Consider the following 25,576-nt stretch of genomic DNA (forward strand, 5'->3'; position numbering starts at 1 on the left):
TTTCTAAATTTATAGACCATTATCTTCTCAATAGACTAGTAACTTTTCATACCTTTGGCTTTCCGATTTTCGGAGTTATAAATTTTTCTACGGTGAACGGCATAACGGAGTGGAACTGTTTTTAACGCAAATTTTAGAAGTTTCTGGAAACTCCGCCAAAAGCGTGACTTTATTGAAAATTTCTATATTTACTCCGAGACACATTCTCAAACCAAATCGAAAGTTTCAGTTCTGTCCATTACCAGCTTTGGGAGTTTGCAAAGTGCGATGCACCTCACTTTAAACACGTTCACTTGCAAGTTTGGAAGATTGTGGAAAATCAAAGTACCATCCAAAATAATTACAATTTTCCTGATTTCGAAAGCAAGGTTTTGTCAATAAAAAGCCAAAGCTGCAGCTTGAAATCTGTCCGATTTTAAGAGATAATTTTTTATTCATAACTAATAAATTTGCTAATAATAAAGCTGCAATTCAATAACCAAACCCAATTTTTGTGTCCAAATTTTCTATCGAAACTCTATTAAAAAATCGAAACCCAAATATTACGTTACTAAAGAGCAACTAAAAAACTTTCAAAAGAAAATATTCAGAATTTACCCGATAAACCTTCAAAAGCACTTTTCAAGGCACTTTTTTTTAAAGAAAAACTCAACACTATTTGCTGGTTTAGCTTTGAAGTTTACCTAAAGCCCACATAGCGAAGAGGGTCGACATTCAAAGGCTTTTTCCAACTTTTGCGCTTGAAGCCAGAGTTTCGAAACTCCCCTATAACTGTTTCTGCTCAAACAGAGTTGTGCGGCCCGCGAGTTAAGGCGGCGAGTTTGGAAAATGCGTGTTAAACGTGGCGAAAATACAAGGAAAATTTGTAAAAGGTAGTATGGGATTGATGGAAGTTGTGCTAACCACTTTGGCCACTTTGTGTTTTAACTCCACTTGTGTTGATCAAGGTAATTATTAATTTTTCAAGTATGTAAGATGCATGGAATAAAACCATTTTTTTGTGATAATAAATCGTCCGCTTTGGATAAAATAACCCAGATCTGATCAACGCCTCCAAGCAACGTTTGGCCCATCTAAAGGAAGAACTCAAGCATGAAACTCTTACTGTAACAACTTTAAAGGTGAGTGCCAGTGCGAGACTGTATTTCTATTCAAAGAGTGTTTTTTTGCAAAGAATGGCCCTTTAAGCGGCTACGAAATCGTAAATAACACCGTAATCGGGACCGGGGTAGCTTTTGAAATCCTCAACATTGTCCAACGCGAGTACGGATTCAAATATAACGTAATTGTGCCGGACCATGATTCTTTCGAACCAGTAAATGGAGGCGAAGGTGGAGTTAGAAACATGTTGCTCAATGAAGTAAGCAAATGCAATGTAGCTCACATTCTAGTAGAGCCTTAAGGTTTGGTTTCCAGACTATTGATGTGGCGGTAGCGTTTTTGCCTCAACAGTACACTGATGTGGTTTCGTACTCCAGAAGTCTGGATACGGCCCAATGGGTGGTTCTGATGAAACGACCCAAAGAGTCCGCTTCAGGTGAAACCCAAATTAAACACTCATAAGTTGGGACCTTTTGCTAAGGCTTCTATTGCAGGCTCTGGTTTATTAGCACCTTTCACAGCAACAGTTTGGTCGCTCATAATAATCTCCTTGCTAGGAGTGGGGCCTATTCTATGGCTCACCATCCTGCTCAGAGCCAGAATGTGCAAAGAAGATCATGACATTGTGTTTTCTTTGCCTTCTTGCATGTGGTTCGTCTATGGGGCTTTATTGAAGCAAGGCTCTACTTTAAACCCTCGAACAGGTTAGTTGAAGAACTGAAACGCGCTCAAACGCCGAACATTTCCGCTAATTTTCCTTCTTGTGGCCAATGTAGATTCATCAAGGATTCTTTTCTCCACTTGGTGGATCTTCATCACAATCCTCACAGCCTTTTACACGGCCAATTTGACTGCTTTTCTCACTCTATCAAAGTTCACGCTACCAATCAGCGAACCCAAAGACATCAGCAGGAAGCACAACAAATGGATAACGAACCGGGGCAATGGAATTGTGGAGCAGCTTTATTTGTCCAAGAAGTACGCCAATGGTGATGGTAACAGTTTGTTTGAGGAAATCGGCATGCCACAATGGGAGGTAAATGAAATAGAAAGTTTGGATGATCCTGGAAAATCGATTAAATGTGCGATTTTATTGAAATTTTTATTTTCCATTTAAATCCGCGTGTTTTGTGAATTATAACATCAATTTTCATATCTCTGCTGTTCCGATTTCGGGAGTTGTGGATTTTTAAACGAGTAGCTGTAGAGTTAAGTGCCACACTTTATTGCACCAAGTTTAGAAGTTTCTAAAATTTCAACAAGTGGTCAGATATTTTTTAGAATTTGCAGATTTAGCAACAGTAGTTTTCACAAATCGCCTAAAGTTTCGCTACCAGCCCTTTCATATTTTTGGAGTTATACATTTGTAGATTCGGGGCCGCACAAGGCTTTCTAACGTAAAGTTTGGAGGTTTCCATAAAATTATTTGGATGTTGTATTTGGATGGCATTGACTTCACTTTGACACCAGTGTTTTCTCACTGCACATTTAGAATTTCGTCTTTCCAACTTTTTGACTTTGGGAGTTATGATTTTTTTATGGAGAATGGCAGAGTTCAGTAACACATCGCTTGTTAATGTCAGGTTTAATTTTTTTTTAGAAAATCAACAGGCCTCCAGATTTTTAAATATATAATATATTTAATATGCGCATGTATTAAGAATAGTATTCTCAATCAACTGCTGAAGTTCCAGATGAATCAGTTTTTATTTTGAGAGTTATGAGTTTTTAGATGGAGAGAGGCAGATTTGATTCTGACCGTCAAGTTTGGGAAATTTTCGTAACTCGACATTTTGTTCGATTTATTTAAAATTCCCCAAGTCTATCAACAGGGATTTGGTCAATCAAGATCTGAAGGCTCAGTCTCTAATCGTCAGAACTTTGGGAGTTATGAATTTTTAGACAGGCAGCGGTAAAGTTGATGGACATGTCGGTTTGTAACGTGAAGTTTGTTATTTTCTATAAAATCAACTGGCAGCTGACTTTTCCGAAATTTTCCTCATTTATAGGCACGTATCCTGTGTTATTGCCATTGTCTGCAAAAGTTTTAGAGGCTTAGGTTTTCAATTTGGGAAGTTATAATTTTTTAGACGAGGAGCGGCAGAGTTTATTTTCAACGCAAAGTTTGGAGTTTAGTGTAAAATCAGACGGCGCAACGATTTGATCAAAATTGTTGTCATATATAAACAATTATTTTGTAATTAAACTCGCAAAAATTCACATCTCGTGCTTTCCGATTTTAGAAGTTTGAAGTGTTTTTGCAAAAAAAAATGTTTTGGTGAATTCTAGATAATCAAGGGATGGTCCAATTAGATTGAAATTGTCGACTATAAATACTTGTTTTCTGATTTTGTAACAATTTCGAAATTCTTGCGATTTTTTAAACTCTTGTAAAAAATTTGAAATTCTTGCCGTTTCTAAATTTTTAGGCACGGAGCGACAGAGTTGAGTATCACATCGCTTTTCAACGCCAATTTTAGAAAATTGGGCAAAACAAACCTGTTACCCGATTTGATTGAATTTTGTTAGGTTTATAAAAAATGGTTTTTTCAATCCGGGTTCAACGTTTCATTTTTCTCCCTTGCCGATTTTGAGAGTTATGAGTACCAAAAATGGTCTGATTTGGGCTGCTTAATCCTTTTTAACGCCAAGTTTACACTTTTGTATAAAATCAACAAGAGGTGAGATTTGGTCATTACTGAACAATTCACTTGTAACTAAACCAAAATTTCATCTCTCGAGTTTATCTATTTTTGATGTTATGAATTTTTAGACGAAATTTTTTTTTTCATTATTATTTTTTTTATTCCAGAAAATCAGGGCAATTCAATATGATTAAAATTATGAACACTTAGTCAATTGTGTTCTCAGGAAACGGGTAAATTTTTAAATCAGTGCCGTTTTTATGTTGAAAGTTATGAATTTTTAGGCACGGAGCGGCAGAGTTGATTGCTCACATTGCTTTAGAACGCAAATTTTCAAAAATTCTTCAAAACAAATCTGATCTGATGTTCAATTTGCGTGAAATTTGCTATAGTTAGAAAGAAATCTTTCATAAATCCTGAGCGCAAGTTTAATTTTTCTCCCTTGTCGATTTTGAGAGTTATGAGAACCAAAAATGAAGCGACTGATTTGGGCTACTTATTCCTTTTTAACGCCAAGTTTACACTTTTGTATAAAATCAACAGGAGGTGAGATTTGATCGAAATTTTTGTCGTTTATGAAAAATTCCCTAATAAATAAACTTCCATAATTTCATCTCTCGAGTTTATCTATTTTGGATATTATGAATTTTTAAACGGAATTTTTTTAGAAAAATATTTATTATTAATTTTTTTTATTCCAGAAAATCAACGGGCAATTCAATATGATTAAAATGATGAACGCTTATAGTCAATTGTGTTCTCAGTAAAATGGTAATTTTTTAATTCCGTGCCGTTTCTATAATGAGAGTTTTGAATTTTTAGGCATGGAGCGGCAGAGTTGAATGCTCACATTGCATTACAACGCGAATTTTCCAAAAATTCCGGCAAAAAAACCTGATCTGATGCCCAATTTACGTGAAATTCGCTGTATTTACAAAGAAATCTTTTATAAATCCTGGGCGAAAGTTTCATTTTTTGCCCTTGCCGATTTTGAGAGTTATGCGCCAAAAATGGAGCGACTGATTTGGGCAGCAAATCGCTTTTATAGCGCCAAGTTTGCAAATAGATTTTATTGTAGTTTTTTACAATTAGAAACCAAAGTTTTCCCAAGGAAACACTCAAAACCTCAATTCTATAGCTGCTTTCACCCTGTGTATACGGGAATATTAATAAATTCAACTCCATTTAGTGGTTGTTTTAAAATATGTTGTTTGCGACAATAAAAAAACGGAGATTTATTAGGGCGATATATAAACTACATGTTTTGTACTTTTGATTAACTGAAGTGTTTTCCAGCTACTGTTAAATAGTCAACATCTGCACGCAATGGATTTCATTAAACAATAAAAAACAGCGCATTTTTAATGAAAACTGCAATGTTTTTCAGCCAGACGTCGATGAAGACACAATGCTGTCCACCTACGTTATCAAGCAAAATATGATGTACATTAGGGAAAAAACGGTGTTGGAATCGATAATGTACGAAGACTACAAGGTGAAAACCAAAGCAGATGTAGAAGAATCCAAAAGATGCACTTATGTAATAACGAAATTTGCTGTTTGCGTATTTCCCAGAGCGTTTGCCTTTAGGCCAGGATTCAAGTATAAAGAACTATTTGACTTCACGTAAGCATTCGACAATGTGTGGCCCAACAACGGTGTTTTTCACGATATTTTTTGCAGAATTCAGCATTTAAGTGAGTCGGGAATAACGGATTTCCAACAACGGAAGAGTTTGCCGGATACCACTATTTGCCCATTAGATTTGGGCAGCAAAGAACGCCGCTTACGCAATTCGGACCTTGCAATGACATACATGATCGTTGGTGGCGGTCTGATTATTTCCACAATTATTTTTGCTGTTGAGCTGATTATCTATTATGCCAAGATGCACTGTTTCAACAAAAAATCCCATGTTAACAACAATAATACTCTGGTCACTCAGAGTAACAACGGCCTGTTTGTGAAAAACCATCAGCACCAAGGCAACTTTAGAGCCTCTAAGCAGTTTGTGAGTCCGCCACCTTCCTATCACACCCTGTTTCATCCCCCCAATTTAACTAATGGGGAATACAAGAACAAAACCATCAATGGGCGACAGTATTGGGTGTTTAACGATAAGCAGGGCATGACTTCTCTGATACCACAAAGAACACCATCTGCACTGTTATTTCAATTTACTAATTAGAGAAATAAGTGTAGTTTAGTGGAGTTGCTGCTGGAAAATGCACCCGGTTTTTTGAATTTTCAATTATCTGCAATGTTTAAAAATGCATTAAGGTTAATTACACACCAGCCGATTAATATATCCGCTCTTATAACGCGGGGCCATTCTAAATAGTCTAAGGACAAATGATTATAATCTAGTGAATGAATTGTAGATTATTTGTAAACATTCAGTTCAAGCAGAGTTTCTACATATTTTTGGATTTTATAAGAGCGGTCTTGTAGATTTGCAGGTCTTCTTATACTGGCAAAATTGGCGAATTAAGCCTGTGGCGATAGGAATTTCGTTCTCAAAAACCAGTGAAGTTAGAAGTTCACTGTCGGAAGCTTTTTGAGGTGTAATACGTAGAAAAAGTTTTTTTTTGTTAGATAGTCACTTTTGCGTAAATTTCGTAGGAAAAGGTGTGTTCTATGAGTGGAAAACGTATCGATTTTGACTCATCCCCAAGGAATTTGTTTGCGTTTTCTAGTACAAATTGAGTTCTATATGTGGAAAAAAGGTCTTGTATCTGAAGATGTTAGTTATGGGTGCAAGCGAAACGTTAGCACCAAATTGTCATTACCACAGGCCTAATAACCCAAAAGTCGTCAATTTTTCAAGTTAAAATGTTACAATCAAAGTTTTTTTAATGTGAAAAAAACAATGTTCAGTTGAATTATTCCAAGTAAAAAACCTGCAATTCATCAAGCAAAAACACATGCTGTTTTATTTGGCAAGCGATTTTATAACAATTATTCAAGTTCATACTAATATTTGATGTCACAAAAGCTAATTAAATAAAATGTAACATAAACAAATTGCATGTTATGATTATTATTATATTTGTCAAGTTCAATCACTGGCTGCTAATCGCTATTAGTTATTCGTTTGTAAGCGTGGATTTTTCCAAAATACTGAATGTGTGTTGAACTTTAGAGGATTCGACCATGCGGCAAAGGTATGTGAGAGTAATTTCAAAATTCCAAGTAATTCTAGACCCTGAAAGAAATCGTTGTCAATAGAAGCGTAGTACAATTTTTAGCGCCTTTAAAAGGGTCAATAACATCATTATTAACCTCTCACTAATTAAGATGTGTACTTAAATTTATCTTTTATCTTAATATCATCTCGTCCCAATCACATAAAGACCGGCGAATTGAAAATCTGTCTATTGCACTTACTAATCGCAGCTAGATCATGACCTCTTCGAATATTATTTTAGTTTTGTCAATTTTGGGATTTTGTTGTTTTTGCAACTGTTTGGGACAAACAGTCGGTGTCGGGAACAGTCTCAGCTCCTTACCCTTCGATTACGGCCTTAATTTGATTTACTTGATCCAAAACTCGACCATCAAACGACAAATACAGAAAGCGGTGAGTGAAACGTGTTCGCTGCAGATTGATTGGTTTTTCGAAAATCTGAACAATGTGACTGATGATGGAATGTGGGCATTTAAAAGTAAGTAAAATTACTTTTATGTTGAAATTAAGTCAAAACAACCAGCTTTTTCGTGCTGTTTTAAAACACACACTTGAGAAGGTAAACAAGCGAGCATGATTTTTTATAGCAAATCATCTCTAATCCCTCTAATGGAACGTTTCACATTTATTTTTATTACTCTCAACATTTTGCCAGGTGTTATTTGCATTTCCAAAGTTTTACTTCCCAGAAAGTTTAGAGAAAAATAAATCAAATTTTTTTTAAATTGTTAAAGATGATTTTCCGGTTGGTCGCTTTTTATCAAAAGAAATTTAATTCTGACATTCTCATCAGAATCCAACTCCTGTCCAGGCCTAATAACCAGAAAATCCTATTATAACCAGTTATTCCATATTTTCTGCGGAAATTTCCTTAAAACCCCGAATAACATTGACTAGTTTGCGTCATTGAATATTTGATCTGACCTTTCACTTGTTTCCAATACTATACATAGTTCAAAATAATGGTTAACATATTTTTCCCAACTTGCTCTCGCTCAAACCCGAGTTATTTCAAGCGCTGAAGGTATCAACTTCGAACGTACGACACGCAGGCCATTTTGCCTCTTTCCTATACCCAAGTGGGTGCGAGTGAGGCAACCGACCCCAGCTGCGTTCCTGATTGGAAAATTTGACTGCCAAGCGGATGGCAAAACGTTAAAACAAAATTATATCGACCTGATTGCAAATTTTGCAAATTAAAATGTTGCCACTGTGGTGCATTCACTTTTAATTCATAGTTGCATTTCAGACTCTTTAACATATGTAAATAATGTTCTGTGTAAACCTGCACGCTCCGTTGCTTAACAGTTCTGAGCTAAAAAATTGATTTTAGTGCTGGATTCCAGTGCTAAAGTGCCTGCAGGGCTGCTGAAGTTAAACCTGGGAGGATGGATGGGCGATTTCGACCAATGCCTGGAAATCAGCAGCGAAAGACGACGAATCAAAGGAAAATACTGCCTGGGCACCCTGTACATCAATATCGAAGAGGCATTTGGCGCCGTTTCCGTACGCAGAAACCCTCAGGTTTTTCCAGTTGCTTTCAATGGATCTTTGCAGGAAATTCTTCTGCGCAAGGTGAACCTTTTTGCGCAAAAAAAGTACAGCTTTCAAGACCAATACCCGGTTGCTTCATATCCATCGTTTGGTATTTGTGTGCCTAATGGTTGCAATGAGCAAGATTTGCAACATGTTGTGGCCAGCTTCAATCTAACGTTCCCCTTACCTTTTGAGTGCCAAACCTTCGATGACGCCAATCCGCCGCTTACCACCAAAGCGTGGTGTGTTATGTAAGCCAGCAATCATGCTTCAAAGAAATCAACAGTAAATTTGGTTTTTTAGAGGGTTTTTCGTTGTGATTATTGGACTAATGGTAGGTTCCACTGCTTACGACCTGCATTGCAGGAAGAGCTACAAAGTTAAGCAACTATCGGGCCAATTAGACGATAAAATCATGCGGGTTGCCTCAGAGCCACAGCATGCCATTCTGGTGGCTTTTTCCGTCTATTCCAACGGCAAGAAGCTCTTTAAGACCCAACGAAATGCTTCTGAGCTGGCGTGTTTGAATGGCATTCGAGTTCTGAGCATGGTTTGGGTTTTGGCTGGTCATTCAGTCTCTGTTACAGTATCCGGGCCTGTATCGAACGCTTTGGATGTTTTAGAGGTAAGTTTTTCTAAATGCAAAATATTGGAAGAGGGAAAATGATGCAAATAACTGTTGATGTTATTAGTGTCTGAACACACTTTTGGGCGTATTTTGCAGCAAAAGTTGCAATTAATCGGAACAAAACCGACTCAAACAAACCAAAATTCGACAAATTTTCTTATTAGATTGGCTCTCAAACTCGCATACTTTTGGCTTGAAAATGGCAGTTGAAGATTGTACCAAAAAACCGACAAACTCTTTCAGTAAACGGCAATATTTTGCGATTTTAATGAACTGATTTAGTTGCTGAATTAATTCTGATTTTAATATGCTCAAAAATGCATTTTCCAGTACCTTGATAGTACCAAAAGTATGATTTTCGTGAGCGCAGTCCATTCAGTGGACACTTTCCTTATGGTAACTGGGCTGTTGGTAGTCTACAGCCACATGAAGGCGAAAGAGAACGGAACCAAATTCAAGCTGCTGGTTTTCTACTTCCATCGATATTTAAGGTACCAAATTAATCTGCAGCTTTAAGGGCTGCTTAAACCGTTCTACTGCAGTGACTGTTTTCAGATTAACGCCCCCATTTCTGGCTGCAATTCTCGTCAGTATGGCCCTGCTCCAGTACATGGGATCCGGTCCGCATTGGTCGTTTATTGTCAACTATTTTCAAGTATTTTGCGAAAAAAGCTGGTGGTCGGCTTTGCTCTATTTCCAGAATTACATCAACGTAAATCAATGGGTGAGTGAGTAAAGCGTGTTTTAGGAGATAATTGTGTTTTTATTGAAATGCAAGGCAAAGTTTCCTTAATGGTGCTTTTTCTACGCGATACGAAAGGAATTTTAGCCAATTAGGTCAAAAAGGATACAGATAAAACCCCACGGTTCTCATATCAGTTTCAAAATATAAAGCGCTGTTTATCGCTATCGATATTTGTCTGTTTTTCGCTAGGCGTTCTATTAGATGTTCCACCAAAACCAAGAAGTAACGCAGAATATTTAGATACAAATACAGGAGGTTCACTTTAGTGGAGCTTTCTACAGTTGAGTCTCCAAAGTTGCAATTGTACCTTAGACAGAGCCAATTTTCCAAAATTTTGTTCCTTAAAACAGCGGAAGTTTAAGCGAAACTGAAATGCACACTTTGACAGAATGTTACTAAAATTAGAGTCCGAATGAGATCTGCAAACGTTTGCAAAATTGAGCTCCTAATATAGATGTGCGCTTCAATAACAAACAATTTTCACAAATTTTAAAAGTGTAATCGAAAATGATCAAAACCTGGATGTCACTTCCCTTTTTTAAGGACACAACCCTCTATAACTCCTCAAATTTAACAGCGGTTTACGATACAATTGTTTTTTTAAATGAATGAAGTGCGAGACAGTGAAACCCGGAAATTCTTAATATTAAAACGTTTTAGCCCCTATTTAGCTCAAGTGCAGGTCAATTTGATTTACATTTGAAATTAAGGAAAACTTATAGAAAAGAGGGTTTTTGTTTTTGGAATGGGCTTTTAAAATATGATAACTTTTTTTAGATTGCGAAGCTACAGGCAAATAGCGCGGAAAACTTCACAATTTGAAATTCGAAATAATATTTAGTTCGAATCAAGATAACTCTTTCGTTAAATGAAAAAATTAATGCACAAAACGGATTCAGTTTTTAAAATGAATCATCTGAATGACATAAATCCATAAAGATTACAGAGTTCCCAGCAAGTAATGCGACAAATGTCGTTAAGGAAAATTCAAAACATTTCATGTTATATTTTAGCCAACTGGTAATTTTCGAAAGCGCAAGTAAACTAGAGATTCTGTCCGTGTAAACTGATTGTTTATCATGCTAATGATTTCTAACGAACAAAAAACTGGAGGCGAATAAATGCGGCAAAAGGGCAAACCAAGAACTCCAAACACCCTTTAGGTCAAAATCAACGCCGTTTAACAACAATTTAAAATTCTGAAAGCAGCTAAATACGAAAAAGTGGGATCTTTCATCTAATTTTCCAAACGCGAGTAATTCCGAAAAGTTTCGGAGCTACAAGTGGGAAAAAAATCGAGGAAAACTCGGAGTTGAATATTCAAAACACTCCTTAGCCCCAAACAAGCTCAATATTCGCCCGATTTTACACTTATAATAGTCAGAATCAAGGCAAATATTTCCTCTTTCAAGTACAGTTTCAGAATTTCAAGTCGAGTAGAGCTACAAGTGAATAAACACAAATGTGTTTACAATTAAGTGCTCAAATAGATATTTGAGCACTTAATTGTAAACATCGAAAATTGCAAATCGGAGAAAAACTGAGCGTCGTTTTAAACTTAAGAGATCTTAAGTTTAAAACGATGCTAAGTTTTTCGCCGATTTGCAATTTTTAAATCCTGTAGTAAGAGAAAGCTGTTTTTCTTCAAGTCGCTCAATAAAATCTCAAAGAAGCAAACCTGCAAAACATGAGTGTTAATAACTGCAAAACATTTTTTAGGTCAAACTTAGCTCAGGTTGTCACAGATTTGTAATTTTCGAAAAACGTAAGAGACAATTTGGGTCCTTCAAAGGAATCTTGATGCCAATAACTCCTAAAACAAACCAGCGAAAGACTAGTAAATAAATAAAAAGACGTCAAAAACTCAAGAAATTTTTCTTTAATTTGGAATTTTCAAGCACTGGAATTAGGAAAATAGCGCATAACTCAAAACTGGGAATTCAAGATACTCTTTTTAGGTCCAAACAACCTTAGATTTTAATCGATTTTCTACGTTCTGAACCAAAAAACGAGCAAGAAATTACACCATTTGATTCCAGTTCCTAAATGAGGGCAATTTTTTCCTCACTTAAAATTTTCGATGCCTGACAAAATGTCATTAAGATGTTGAATCTGCAATTGATAATTAGGGAAATTTTCAAAAAACCGAGAAGTTCAAGAACAGTATTTCATTCATAACCAGCTTAGCATTTTACTATTGAAAAACCCACTAAGAGCTGCGTTGTATTCTGCCATTTTCATTCCACTATTCTTTATGTAACTTGAACTTCCAACTGATTACTTTCGCAACTTCATTATCCTTCATGGAAAGAAAAACAGGAAGCTTCAACTCGTTTGGATTTGCGGTTTACATTTCCAAATTCTCAAGCAAAAGCTCAAGTGCATTTTGACTTGAACTTTCTGTTTTCTCTTCACTCTCATCGGGTAACAAATGAGTCTTCTACCAGTAAAAAGGAAGGAAAAGGTCAACTACCAGTAAAATTGAGGTTCAAATGAGACCTGCAGCCACCTCCAAAATTGAGTGATTAAGATCAATGTGCGTTTCAATAAAGACCAATTTTCAAAAATTCACAGAACACAAACCAAAATGCTCAGAAAGTGGATGTTACTTATTTGCTTTAAGCAAATCCACTTCTCTGACTCCTCAAAATTTCACTTGCATTCAGGAACAAATGAGTCTTCTGAAGCTTTCAAAAGTTTCAGAGCCAAGAGTCTCCAAAGTTGAAATTTTTCCTTAATGGAAGCCAATTATCCGAAATTTTTGCCGCCTAAACCAAAATGAGTACAAATGCGGAAATTTTAAGGAGTTTTAGACTAAACTAAAATGCATATTTTGACAAAATATCACTGAAATTGGGTGGCGAATGAGATCTGTAAACGTTTACAAAACTGAGGGCTTAAAATTAATGTACACTTCAACAAAAGGCGATTTTCAAAAATTCACAGAATGCAGGCGAAAATGATCAGATACTGGATGCAACTATTCCGCTTCGGACTTTTATGAATAGAATCCCAAAAAACTCGCCAGTTTCAGTCAATGTTGGCTGGAAACTTAGAGGATCTAAATTGTACGATGCACATTTAGGTCAACTTTTGTGCAAACCGGTTTTATCTTGGGCTCATTGTTGATATATTTATCTTGTTCATATATATTTATTTATATTTTAGTGTATCGGCCAAACCTGGTACCTGAACATCGATTGGCAGTTGTACTTGTGCGCGCCCATATTTTTGCTCACTTTAAGTAAAAACGCGCGATTGGGGTTGATTCTTTTGAGTACCGCTCTGCTAATCTTCACTATTATCCCATTCTGGATCACCTGGACAAACGAGCTGCCGGCCATCATCACCAATCTACATGGGTGAGTTGGAAACGTACAGCCTCCGAGATTTAATTGATGAAAACATTCCAGCGATATAACCGGATATCAACAGCTGTACTATCTAAGAACGCATACACGCGCTAGCCCATGGTTTGTTGGGGCCATTATCGGCTATCTGATTGCAAGACTGAAGTTTGATAAACTGCAAAATCAGTTGAAAATGAACAAAGTGCGTTAAATGACTTAAGAAAAGAAACATTTGCATAACATATCAAACATTTCAGGCCTTGCTATGGGGCATCTGGTTGGTAGTTCTCACCCTGATTCCCGTTTGTATTTTCGTGGGCCACGACAGTTTGAGATCGGAATACTACAATAAGTACGGAAACGCTTTTTACAACTCTTTGCTGCGTCCCACTTGGGCGGTTTGTATTGGATGGATTGCGTTCGCCTGCTCTAATGGATACGGAGGTAACATTTTCCCATACAACTCCAGATTTTTTCAATAGATCTATACCTAAAATCTGTTTCAGGCATTATCAACACACTGCTCTCGTTGCCAATATTTCAAATCCTCAGCAGGTTTACCTACTCAGTATATCTTCTACATGTTACCATGCTCTATATGATCATTTACGCATCGAAAACGCCGGCCTATTTTTCCTTCTTTCATGTCGTGAGTGCTTTTCCGATGTTTCCAACGGATTTAGTTCAATTTAACTCATTTTCAGGCTTATTCTTTCTGGGGCATAACGATGATGGCCTTAGCTGTGTCAATGTTTTGGGTGCTCGCCTTCGAATCGCCAGTAATCATTATAGAAAAGTGGTTGTTGTCGAAATCTCAATCCAGAAAGCTGGATTTGGGCCAGGTAAATCTTCCCAGAGAAAACACTCCTTTATTGTTCCACAAGACTGTATAACTACTGGATATTAATAGCTACATCTCTATTTTTAAAGCTTCAAGTAATTTTGCTTTTTGCAGGCAAATAACTAGCAGGGGGGATGCATGGCCTGGCCAAAAACATCAGTATTCTGCAAACGATGCATGTCTACTAACATTAATCTGCATTTTGCTACCGTTCTACTCATTTACAATTTATTTCGCATATGCGAAATGTTAATGAATTTAATAACACTTGACTTTTTAATTTTTAATGAATTTTTGTACAATAAAAACAAAATTGCAATGGGAAAATTTTTATGTCAAAAACTGAATGAAACGAAGCACAAACAAAATAGAGGAAGTTTAATATCCTACATCAATTACAACTCTTAAAGTACTTATACTCGTATATGTATACAATCACAATACAGACTCCATTCCAGTAATCATACACTTTGTACGCGAACGCCTGTAACAGTCGATTAGAATATTTATAGCCAAACACGAATACTGTTATAGAAAGCGCTAGAAGGAAAGTTGATTTTCTATTTGTTACAGATGCTTGCGAAAAGTTACTGCAAATTCCCTTTCGTAACGGTGAAATGAATTAAGCCTCAGTTTAGCAGGGCCTAAATTTGAGCTAAAAAATCCCAGTTAAAATCTTTTCGATTCGCCTCTCAATTTATTACAGGGTTTTACAAACAACAGCGCGCATAATAACTAAAACACGACTCTCGTGAACACAAAAAAAGTCTCTAGTGTTTCTAAGACGTGGTACAACCAGCTGGGTCATCGAGATCCTCAGGTTCGCTGGCCGATCGTCGAGAGTCCGATGAACTGTCGCTGGAATCTATAGTTAGAAACTCAAATCCCGACTCTCCGTCTGGTTCTTGTTGTCGGTTTCTTGCCGCTCTAAGTCTGCGCCAAAGCATCCATAAAACCTACCATGCAAATTGATAAGGTCCACTATTTAAATTTAAAATTACTCAATTATGCGGAGGCCCCGCTTTAAATGGAAGTTTAAAAACAAAGTTAGTAACAATCAAGTAAATTCAGCAGCAGCCATGTAAGAAATCAAATAAAACGAAATCGAGTTATTTCAAAAACAAATTTAGCTAAAAACTTACTGTGGCGGCGTACACGATTTGTTTTTGAAACTTGTAAATAACGAGTTATTTGAGCACTTACTGCAGCATGCCGGAATTTACCAGCCAAAAGGGAACCCAAGTGCAAAATCCAAATCGTCACTCGACTCCTAAAATAAAGCCCCAGCTTATAGCCGAAAGCACACAAATATTTCTTTGGTTACCTCGCTTTCAGAGCCAGACTCGAAATTCCCCCATCCACACTTCTTGTTTTCCTTGATCGTTGAAGCCAGATCGCTTAGCGCGGGTTCTTCTTCGCATGATGGCACCCAAAGCTAAAACCACACAACCCTATTGAGGCGACGTTTAAAAAAAATGGCGCATTACCTTAACATCCCAATCCAGCCCGCTGGTAGCTAAAAATGGGAGTTGAGGGTGCGGCTCCAGGCAGTTTACAACGCCGTTATCGTCAGCCCGTAAAAATTGCGTAATTGCCTCAGTTTTCTTATCCCAAAAGAACACATGAGCGCAATCAGATCCGCTCATTATAAACTCGGATCGAGGCCCGAAAAATGACACTCCCTGCAAAGGGTTTCTGTAAAATAGCCCGTTTTTTTCACCCGAAACTACACTTGCCTTAATAGTGGCCCCATTTCTATGCCCGGAGTACTTGTGCGCGTAAATCCCGGAGCCTTTGTCCACATCAAACAGATAGATGTCGTCGTCATTATATGAGGCCAACACTTCGCTTCCATCGTGATTGTAAACGGCGCAAGTAATATGCAAGCCGTTACGTAACTTTTCATCAGACGACTTGTAAGGGCACAGCTTCGTTATGGGTCGGCTACTTTTCCTTTGATCGAATATTCTCACCTAAAACTCGCCTTGAAATTAATTTCCTGCTGACAAACCCCTTGAGCTCTTGACGCTCACCGAATTTTCGCGGCCAGCTACGCAGAACTCCGTGGATTTCAACGGGTTAGAGTGTATGCTGTACAGAGACACCTCTCGCCCGCTGTTATCCTTTACATGAACCACTCTAAAAACAAACGTTTTATAAGGGCTTAAGGAATTTAATCCCGAGTTACCAACCGTTCAGGATGGCTCTTCCTAACATCATAACTAAATACAATTCCGTCTTCGCCAGCACTTAGCAGAACTTGCGGTTGGTCTTTGAGTACAGACAGCTTGTGACAGGGGCCGCGATGTTGGCCCAACTTCCTGCTATCCCTCAGGCCTTCATTTCCAATCTAAACAATCCAGGATGAAATATTCGACTGCCGCATCAACAGTTCATCGCACCTGCAAATACCACACATGTCCATCTCTGCCTGCTGTGGCCAGATGTATATCGGGGCCTTTGAGATCGATGAATTTCGTTTGGAATATATTCCGTTTGTGCTTTGTGTTGATTTTGAGCAGGCATTTTCCCACCGGCCAGTCCCATAAAACCACCTGAAAAATGAATTGTTTTGCCCAATCAATTTTTGGATTCGTTAGCGTTGCTTTTGCTTAATTAGCCTCCAGGTTCGAAGAAGTTTTTAACGAAATTACTCGACTTTACATGCAAGCCACTTACTTTGAGATCATCAGAGCCACTCGCCAAAAGTCTACCATCTGCACTAAAATTCAAACTGTTTACACAGCCTTCGCTTTCCTCCAGTTTATACATCAGTTCCAGCTTTTGAACACACATCAGAGAGCCGTAGCAGCGCTGTTGAAACAAGGCAGGATTTGCCTTCTTAGCAGTGTATCCTGCGGAGGATTTCCTTGTAAAGACTCATCCATTAACCGGCTAGATTAAGAGTGCTCACCATATTGTCTACTCATGACTTCAGGGACTAGGAACCATGTGGGCTTCGGCTTTTCCTTGCTCAGCACATCTTCCTCTTCGGCTTCTTCTTCCGATTCAGAGTCCGTGCCTAGTATAGTGTCTTCTGAGCTGCTCTGTAAGTTGCTGAACGCATCTGATTCCCAAGCTCGACTGCCTGGCTCTTGTAAGGGTTGGTCCTGAGTTTGACTGTAACAAAGACAAACGGTTTTCATTACAAGAAAATTATATTTAGGGGAGCAAATCTTCACTATTTACCTTGCAATTGGGTAAGTTGCATCCGCACTAGTTTCGTCAGGCAACAGTGTGGTATCGTGAGAAGACTCCACACTTGGAACGGTGCTACTTTGCGGTAAACCACTATCACTACTGGTGCTGGCAGATTGATCTCCACAGTAGTTGATGCTGGAGTCGTTTTCCGAAGTACTAGACGATGTTGAGCTTTCCTCATGCTCGAAATCGGTTCTGAGCCGTTTCACGTCCTGTTGGTCGAAATCCATGAAGTGTTCGGACCTTTTATCCTCATTGGGATTCTCATCCATGGTCTAAAAATATACTGCTCAAACGCGCAGTTGATAAATTTAACCAAGCTGGCACGCATTGGGGCGCCTTACCTGTAGTTCTAGTATGTGAATTCAGGGGCAAAAACGCGGCTCGATTCACTAACAGGGTGAGATTCTGTTTATTTTTCAGAAGCTACACTGGCAGGATTAATGACATTTAATTAAACTAGTCAATAGAGCAAAATCGCGCCGCCACTGGCATATCAGCGCTCCAAAACGGGGGAATTCTTATAGAGATGTGCTTTTGATGAGCTTTTTAAAACAGCCACTTTTTAATTAATTAAGCAGAGAAAACCCAAGTTTTAATAATTTTTTTACTTAATTTTTAATCTATTTTAAGTATAATTTTTTGAGTAGCAATTTAAAAAAAAAATGTGTTAGAAAGTTTTGAAGTGATGGCAAAGTAGTTTAAAATCAACTGGAAAAAATTTAGGGAAAGAGCGATTCGAATGCTAATTTTTTGTGGAAAAGAATCAGCTTTTCGCTTTATAATGGAAGCAAGAGCGGGTCTGTGTCTAGCTTACATTTTGAGTAAAGACTTTTTTAAATTTTAGTGTCAGAAAATTTTGAAGTGAGCACAAAGTTGTTTTCAATCAAATGGCAAAATTGAGAAATCGCCGATTGGGATCCAAGTCTTTATACTGAAAGCACGAGCATAACAGTAACTGGCTTGAATTTTAAGAGGCAATTTTACAAGATTCGACTAGCAGAAAAGGTTGTTTTAAATCAAATGGCGAAAATTAATTTGTACTTATTCACAAAAAGCTCAACTTGAATTAAAGTTTTTTTGTCAAATAGAGTGACGTTTTCCCTTTATAAAGAAAACTAGAACAGATCTGCCTCTAGCTTAGTTTTTGAGTGGCCACTTTTTGAAACTTGTGTCAGAAAGTTTGGATTCGATGCCAAAGTGGCTTTCATTCAAATGGCAAAAATTGAAGAAATCATCGATTGAAATGAAAGTTCTTTTGTGAAATAGAGTGAGGTTTCACCTCTGTAAGGAAGGCCAAAGCAGGCCCATATCTGTCTTCAATTTTGAGAGGTGATTTTTTGAAAATTTCTTGCCAGACCAGAAAAAAATTGTTCAATCAAATTTCAAAAATTGAGGAAAAAAGCAATTTAAATGCAGGTTTCTTTGTGAAATCGAGTAAGGTTTTCTTCTCCTCTCAGGAGAAAGCAATACAGACAAAAAAAGAAAATGTAGATTTTGCAAATGCGCAAAATCTTCCAAACTTCCTTGCCTTCGAATCGTTGACTACGCCTCTGGATTGCTACATCTCTAGTCCGCACAACCTTCAAACAACAACTCAAATTTGACAGCAGTTCTAACCCCACTTTATCAATTAGGGCCCCAAATCCTTAATAAAGCCCTAACTAGTGTGAAAATGACTTTATACCACTTTGGAAATTGTGTCGCGCTAGTATATGTTCCCTATTACCTGGCCTACAAGCAATCTGGCCTGTAAGTTCTTTGGAAAGCTGCAAGTGGATACAGGTTTAGTTTTTCGATATTTCAGGTCAGAATACGGGGCTTTTTGGAAATGCGTTCAAGCAGGGATGATCTACATGTTCACACAGTTGGCCAAAATGATGGTGCTGGCCACATTTTTCCCGGATAACGTTGAGGACCTTGGCAGCGACTTCATTGGGGTAAACTTCCACTGTTGCTACGTGCGATTTAATTTTAATGCAACTGGGTTTTGCAGGAGTTTTTGAAGTACACCGTGGACCTGGCCGATTTAGTAGGCCTGTACTTTGTTCTCAGTGGAATTCCCGGTAAGGGGCACAGCAAGGTGCTGACGGCAGGCATTGGGTGGGCCACTGCAGAGGTAAATTAGTCTTTTTGATCTTATGGCCTATCGCTTAAAACGCTCTCTGCTAGGTGATTCTATCTAGAGCGCTGTTGCTCTGGGTGGGCGCACGAGGAGCGGAATTCGACTGGATTTACATTCAAAAATGCCTGGAATCAAGTGTGCTTTTAGTCCAACACATCGCCACAGCCACCTTAGTCTGGCTCTGGTCCAGACATAATCTGAACCAGAATCTAAAGACTGTGGTCACCATTCTTCTAGTCCTCAGCTGCTACAAGCCGTTATTGATTGAGTCCCTCCTTCAAATCCTACGCTTCAGCCCCTGCCTGGGGCTGGTGGTTAAAGGGGCTTTTACCATGCTCTATGCTCTGTTCACTTTAACTATTTACGCCGGGCTGGCTCAAGTGATAGGGATTTATTAATTAGGCCATTGAGTTAGCCTAGCCTAGTATAAAGTGTTTTTTGTACAGGTGTTTTTTTTATTAGGCTAGTTTTAGATAATTAAGGTCAGTGTTTGAGGCGGCGCCGATTTAACACTATTTCAGCATGAATTATTGAATAGGGGAATCGGGTATTGGAGGCCAGAAAACCATTACAAATCGCTCATAGACGAAAACAATGGAACGTCACGGACCTGTTCCGGCATGCGCGCAGTTGGCGGCAATCCTTAAAGTATCCGTTGTTGCCATGCGAATTGATTCCGTGTAAAAACCCGCGTTCTCCACTCTATGGACTGTTGGAGGGAAATGCGAAAGGGGAATTCCTGCTGCAGAATGCGGCAACATTGCTAATTCAGGAAGCAGCAGCAGAGCAACAAGCCCGGAGTGAACATACAGCGAAAAGCAGAGGAACATGGTGATTTTCGTGGACTCCAATTCGGAAAATATCGCTTGATATCCACACAGCAGTGGATGCGAGTCGGATCACCATGTCCTGTCGGTTGGCGCAATTGTTTCAGTGAGGTGCAGGATTCAAATTTTTTGCGCCAAGGCAAAATGTTGGGCTGAACGTGGTTTTCCGGTACTTTCCCAGTGAAAATGGCAGGAACTGTTTCCTCTTTGAGTAGCGCGGTTTCCGTGAAACCTGTCGAGGTGCCTCAGGCACTGATCAACGGCGAAAAATTCATCAAGTGGGATGAGGTGAGCTGAAAGTCGCTGTTTTCATTTTTTTAGCTTGCCATTAAAATTTACCTAAGAAAAAAATGCCGCCTTGCGTTCCTGCTAATAACAACAATTAATTGATTAAATTATGCAATGGTGATTCAATTCCGATAAGATAGCAGGATTCAAATGGTTAGAAGCGATGAAACTTCCTTAGTCAGTACCGGAATTGTCCTCCAACTCTCTAATTAAGCGGCAGATAACGAAGACGCAAAAACTGCAGGCCTAACAATTGTCTAATGCCCGATATTTTAATCTTCCGATGCCTCCATCCAACCAAACACATTAGTATTAGATAATAGCTAACATTGGGGTGAAGAAGATTCCCCGATGATTTTCCTCATTTATGGAGATTAAGCGCAAAAAGTCGCGATTTTAAACTGCAAACAAAGCGGGTTTTACATTTTGCCCATCCGCGACTGTTATGTTGAACTTTTGGCTTGTATTTTCTTTGCTTCATTAAAGGTTTCATTTCAAGAAACCGGGAAAAAATGTTTGCAGGAACATTGGCTTCAAGAGCAGTCTTTTTACCTTCAAATAACTGAAGAAATGTAGTTTTTTGAAACAAGCCCAAGGGGCTAAAATGTTCAACTTCAAATAAAACTCAAGCTTAAAAATGCAAATTTTTGGTCAAAAGATCGCTGCAAATCGATAAAAAGAGCTTTTTAGTTTGCTTTAAATCAAATTGAAAAAATTGAGGAAAAAAGCTATTCGCATGCAAGTTTTTTTGGGAGAAAGAGTGAGGCTTTCTCTGTATAATCAAAGCATAAGCAGATATGTGTCCAGATTTGTTTTTGAGTGACAATTTTAAAAAAATTTAATGTCAGATTGTTTCGAAGCGAACACAAAGTTGTTTTCAATCGAATGGCAAAACTTCAGGAAAACCCTGATTCCCATACAAGTTTTTTGTGAAAAATAGTGAGGATTTCTCTTTATAATGAATTCAAGTGCAGATCTGTGTCTAGATTTATTTTTGAGAAGTGATTAAAAAAAAAATAGTGTCATAATGTTTCGAAGCGAACACAAAGTTGTTTTCAATCGAATGGCAAAACTTCAGGAAAAGCCTGATTCCCATACAAGTTTTTTGTGAAAAATAGTGAGGATTTCTCTTTATAATGAATTCAAGTGCAGATCTGTGTCTAGATTAATTTTTGAGAAGTGATTAAAAAAAATACTGTCAGAATGTTTCGAAGCGAACAGAAAGTTGTTTTCAATCGAATGGGAAAAATTGAAGAAATTACCGGTTTGAATGATTTTTTTCTTGGTATAATAGAGTGAAGTTTTATCTTTTCAATGAAAGGAAAAACAGGTCTCTGTCTAGCTTTCTTTTTGAGTAGCGATTTTAAGAAACAAATGTGTCACTAAGTTTTGAAGCGAAAACAAAGTTGTTTTCAATCAAATGGGAAAAATTGAAAAAATCACCGGTTCGAATGCAAGTTTTTTGGTGAAATAGAGTGGAGTTTCCTCTTCACAACGAAAGCAAGAGCTGCTTGGCTTTAATTGTGGGAGGCAATTTTTTAAATTTCTTGTCAGAAAGTCTCGAAGCGAAGACGAGGTTGTTTTACATCAAATGGAGCGCTTCGAATGTAACTTTCTTTGTTAAATACAGTTAGGTTTTGTCTTTATAATGAAATCAAGAGCATGTCAGTGCCTGGCTTGAATTTTGAGAGGCGATTTAAAAGAAATAGGTCCAGAAAGTTTCAAAGCGAACGCAAAGCTGTTTTAAAAAAAATGGCAAAAATTGAAACAATCACCGATTAGAATGCAAACTCTGAAATTGTGAAACAGAGTGAAGTTTACTCTTTATAACGAAAGCATCAGCAGATCAGTGTCCGGCGTTATTTTTGAGTGGCAATTTTTTGAAAACTTGTCAGAAAGTTTCGAAGCGCTTACAAAATCTTGTGGAAAATCAAATGGCAAAAGCTGAGGAAAATACCGATTCGAATGCAAATTTCTGGGTGAACTAGAGTGAGGATTCGTATTTATGTGGAAAACCAGAGCAGGCCCAAATTTATTGTCACAGTCTCGAAGCGAAAAAAAAATGTCTTCAATCAAATTGCAAAAATTGAGGAAAAAAGCAATTTGAATTCAGGTTTCTTTGTGAAATCGAGTAAGGTTTTCTGTTTCTCTCAGGATAAACCAATACAGACAAAGAAGGCTCTAAAATATGTATCTTGAGATGAAACTAACGCCTCAATGCCCTCATGCAGAATGGTTGTTTCTGGTTAAACTTTTTTTGGAAATTTGGACTACTGTAAATCAATAAAATCGCCCTTAAACCGAATAAAACACTGGCAAATGTGCGGAAAAAAATGAGCAAAAGAAATTCAAAATTTTTCTCCAAACCTTCAAACTCCTTGAACTCAACAACCCAAAAGGAGCCAGAATCAATCCAAATTTGCTGAAAAATTGCCAGCTTTTGTGAAAGAATCGCGTAATTAAAAAGTAATCAAAATTGAACCTTACATATTTCCACTCCCTCTTAAAATAAACTTAGCTTTTAAGCAGCTGCAAGTGAATTTTTGATACATCATTCATGTAATATCCAATTATTTCGCTTAGTCCAGGGCTTTAGCCCTACATATATGGATTAGTCCTTAATCGGTAATACGAACAATGCGAAATCAGATCAATCATGCCCATTCGAACCTGTTGCAAACATTTAACGATGTATTCAAAAGCGTACCAACATCAATCAAAAATATATCTCGTCGTTACAGAGAAAACCATCAGTGTCGGAAAATCGTGTGCAGGCAACAAAAGGGAAAAACGAGATTGATAATTTAACTCAAATCGCGAATTTTGAGGAAAAATCCCTACGATCTAAATGTAAAATTGCGCATTGAAAAATCGCAAATGTTATGTTAATCGCATGCGGAAAATGAAAATCTGGATATTAATATCGTATTTAAAAAAGTAATTGGATTCCATTTCGTGTTGTGCCATTAAAAGACGACGTAAAATCGACTTCAATTACGCTTTCCCGAGTTCCATTATTTCCTGAATCAATTCGCGAGAAAAATATTATTTTCAGCAATCGCGTCTGAAATTAAATGGCACTTTTAGCTCGGAAAACTCAACAACTTTGCCATCAACAGGATACCTAGTCACATAAATATCCTGTTGTTGTCTTGTTTAGGCTTTTTTGAGCATTAATCATTAGAGTGAAACTTTAATTGCTTAACACCCAAAATCCGATCTTGCATATTTTCAACCCTTAAAGCAATTTAATCCAGAAAAAGCTCGGAAGTAACACGTTAATGTTTTCCCAAATTTCCCAATTTCTACGGCTCTTAATCTTAATCTGTGTTTAATTTTAGCCGAAACTTGCCACAGGAAAAACTCCCGGACACGGGCAAAAGTTACGAACCGCGAATTAATTAATCTTAATTTAATGTTTGATACCGCTTTTTTATCAAACTTTTTAATTCTTGCGTGAAAACGGCGTAAAACAGGCTAAGTTTTGCGTCCGGAAAATCCCACCGTGAAAAGCTTTCAAAAGCAATTAAAAACCATTTCCGTGTTGCAACATTGATAATAAAAGTCTTAAAGTCGCATTTTTTCATTCCAAATGCTGAGATTTTCGGGCTTTAGACTGTCGTTTGTGTTGATTCTTTCGGGCTGTTTTCGGACTTAGAAGGAATTATTTTCCACGGCGGCATAAAAGCACCAAAAATGTTCAGTTTTACAGTTAGACTTTTGACTTAGTTGAATTATTGAAATTACAATTATGGAATCAGTCTACCGGCTTAACTTCTTGTCTAATTCCATTACTTTCCGGGTATTTTGGTGTGGTGCTTTATCTACCTGCCTGCAGCTTTCGCTATTTGCTTAAACGCTCCAGCATTCGTGATTTAATTAATTCAAACAACAGCCTTATGAATAATAAACAGCAAACTGTAGGTAAACCATAAATGAAGAAAACAATCGCCAAAACCCAAATGTTGCTCAATTCCGCTATTCCAAATTTAAGAAAAATGCCTTGTCACATGTTTTATTAGGCAAAATCGCTTTGGAGGCTTTAATAAATCGTCGAAACAGGCCAATAAAATCGTAATGAAAACATATTGATGCAATTATCAGAGTTTATGTGCATGGATGAATAGTCAATTAGGGACAAACTCGTATCAAATAAGTCGCACTAAGAGCAGGAGTTGACTAAGAGCCTGAAGAAATTTAATGGTTGTTTTCGGGTATTTTTTCACTTAGTCATGCTTGTAGCGCACTTAATGTGATACGAATTTGTCCCTAATTGACTGATAGTTTATACGCAGGTGATTATATTAAAAAAGAAGGTATTTTAATTTGTAAGGAAATGCGCAAGCATGGAACGTGTCCGGGAAGTTAATAAAACTTAGTTTTACTCCATGAGCAATAAACCGAGTGATAAATGCAACGTAAATGTTTTCCTGCTACATAAACATTCAATAAATCACTTCATGCGCTCTAATTACCCGTGGGCTTTTAATCTATTCGAATAATACTTGAAATAAGATAACTGGTTGTTTTTTGCCTCTTCTCTTCTAGTTATTTCATGCATTCAGAACGTCGACTGGGCAAAGGAAAAACTTGGGAGTTTCTAACCTGAATTGAAGTTCGGGTAATGGAAAGAAGCGCCATAAAATGTGCAGTAGCGAAGTCTAGACTGTTAGCGATGAGCTTCTAAAGCAAATTGTTGTTTATAGTTTACGAAATTTCCTATCGCTTTTACGTTCAATTGGATTTCAACATTATAAACAGTTGACGTTTATTTTCCTTCCAAGGTTCTTAATACAGATAAGGTTGTTCTACTTAATGAATCCTTGATTTGAGCGTAAAATTTGTCCACATTCCCTCTATCCCTTTGTCTTTATGAGAAAAGCAAATGCAGGTCCCTATCTCGCTTCAGTTTTGCGTGGGGGCTTTTTGAACTTTTTTCGCGAGTCTTGAGTCGCGAAGAGTTGTCGAATGTTTTTTCAATCAAACGGCAAAAATGGTGAATCTAATAAGCCCTTTAAAATGCCGGTTTTTTTGTCAAATGAAGTGCGGTGTTTTCTTGCTGAGAGACGCAAGAGAAGGTCAGTATCTAGCTTCAGTTTTGA

General features: G+C 37.6%; 5 protein-coding genes across 15 annotated transcripts in view; 4 read left to right on the forward strand and 1 right to left on the reverse strand.

Annotated features, from left to right (window-relative positions):
• The first annotated feature begins 877 nt into the window (after positions 1–877).
• On the forward strand, positions 878–5,934 carry LOC109538974 (glutamate receptor ionotropic, delta-2). The gene is made up of 8 exons (XM_048660627.1): positions 878–947; positions 1,039–1,121; positions 1,175–1,360; positions 1,417–1,537; positions 1,596–1,805; positions 1,878–2,137; positions 5,134–5,372; positions 5,430–5,934. Exons 1-8 carry the CDS (start codon positions 878–880, stop codon positions 5,932–5,934), a joined length of 1,674 nt encoding a protein of 557 aa, XP_048516584.1.
• A 1,035-nt stretch (positions 5,935–6,969) lies between these two features.
• LOC109538942 (nose resistant to fluoxetine protein 6) lies at positions 6,970–14,352 on the forward strand. 2 transcript variants are annotated; one of them, XM_048670825.1, is made up of 11 exons: positions 6,971–7,411; positions 8,267–8,720; positions 8,773–9,094; positions 9,428–9,588; positions 9,653–9,821; positions 13,011–13,204; positions 13,256–13,394; positions 13,450–13,636; positions 13,699–13,841; positions 13,897–14,034; positions 14,148–14,352. In XM_048670825.1, exons 1-11 carry the CDS (start codon positions 7,150–7,152, stop codon positions 14,157–14,159), a joined length of 2,181 nt encoding a protein of 726 aa, XP_048526782.1. In that variant the 5' UTR covers positions 6,971–7,149; the 3' UTR covers positions 14,160–14,352. The 2 variants fall into 2 exon arrangements, with proteins under 2 accessions (XP_048526781.1, XP_048526782.1); XM_048670824.1 differs by having other exon boundaries at positions 6,970–7,411; positions 13,897–14,352.
• Positions 14,353–14,394: 42 nt separating this feature from the next.
• LOC109533384 (DDB1- and CUL4-associated factor 8) lies at positions 14,395–17,770 on the reverse strand. Of its 5 annotated transcripts, none has more exons than XM_048670832.1 (12): positions 17,579–17,732; positions 17,223–17,520; positions 16,948–17,153; positions 16,713–16,888; positions 16,436–16,588; positions 16,226–16,383; positions 16,067–16,172; positions 15,770–16,006; positions 15,521–15,715; positions 15,358–15,468; positions 15,237–15,303; positions 14,900–14,989 (listed from the first exon to the last, which is right to left on the reverse strand). In XM_048670832.1, exons 2-11 carry the CDS (start codon positions 17,504–17,506, stop codon positions 15,253–15,255), a joined length of 1,677 nt encoding a protein of 558 aa, XP_048526789.1. In that variant the 5' UTR covers positions 17,507–17,520; positions 17,579–17,732; the 3' UTR covers positions 14,900–14,989; positions 15,237–15,252. The 5 variants fall into 5 exon arrangements, 4 of the variants coding, with proteins under 4 accessions (XP_019754246.2, XP_019754247.2, XP_019754245.2 ...); XR_007282556.1 differs by having other exon boundaries at positions 14,919–14,989; positions 15,176–15,303; XM_019898687.2 differs by lacking the exon at positions 15,237–15,303 and having other exon boundaries at positions 14,395–14,989; positions 17,223–17,509; positions 17,579–17,770.
• A 967-nt stretch (positions 17,771–18,737) lies between these two features.
• LOC109533387 (transmembrane protein 147) lies at positions 18,738–19,802 on the forward strand. Its single transcript, XM_019898693.2, has 4 exons — positions 18,738–18,986; positions 19,042–19,174; positions 19,231–19,353; positions 19,407–19,802. Exons 1-4 carry the CDS (start codon positions 18,910–18,912, stop codon positions 19,755–19,757), a joined length of 684 nt encoding a protein of 227 aa, XP_019754252.2. The 5' UTR covers positions 18,738–18,909; the 3' UTR covers positions 19,758–19,802.
• Positions 19,803–20,083: 281 nt separating this feature from the next.
• Positions 20,084–25,576, forward strand: part of LOC109539926 (1-phosphatidylinositol 4,5-bisphosphate phosphodiesterase classes I and II) — a 46,105-nt gene continuing 40,612 nt past the window's right edge. For 3 of the 6 annotated variants that reach the window (XR_007282553.1, XR_007282554.1, XR_007282555.1), the window contains exon 1: positions 20,084–20,474. Coding sequence is in view for 3 of the 6 variants with exons in the window: in XM_048670816.1 (XP_048526773.1) it covers positions 20,373–20,474 (102 nt within the window). In the remaining 3 variants the exon portion in view is untranslated. The remainder of the gene's footprint in view (positions 20,475–25,576) is intronic. The other 3 variants (XM_048670816.1, XM_048670817.1, XM_048670818.1) reach the window with 2 other exon arrangements.

Source organism: Dendroctonus ponderosae, unplaced genomic scaffold (assembly GCF_020466585.1).
Source record: "Dendroctonus ponderosae isolate FM_Combo_2020 unplaced genomic scaffold, Dpon_F_20191213v2 Dpon_F_20191213_1, whole genome shotgun sequence".
Taxonomy (NCBI): domain Eukaryota; kingdom Metazoa; phylum Arthropoda; class Insecta; order Coleoptera; family Curculionidae; genus Dendroctonus; species Dendroctonus ponderosae.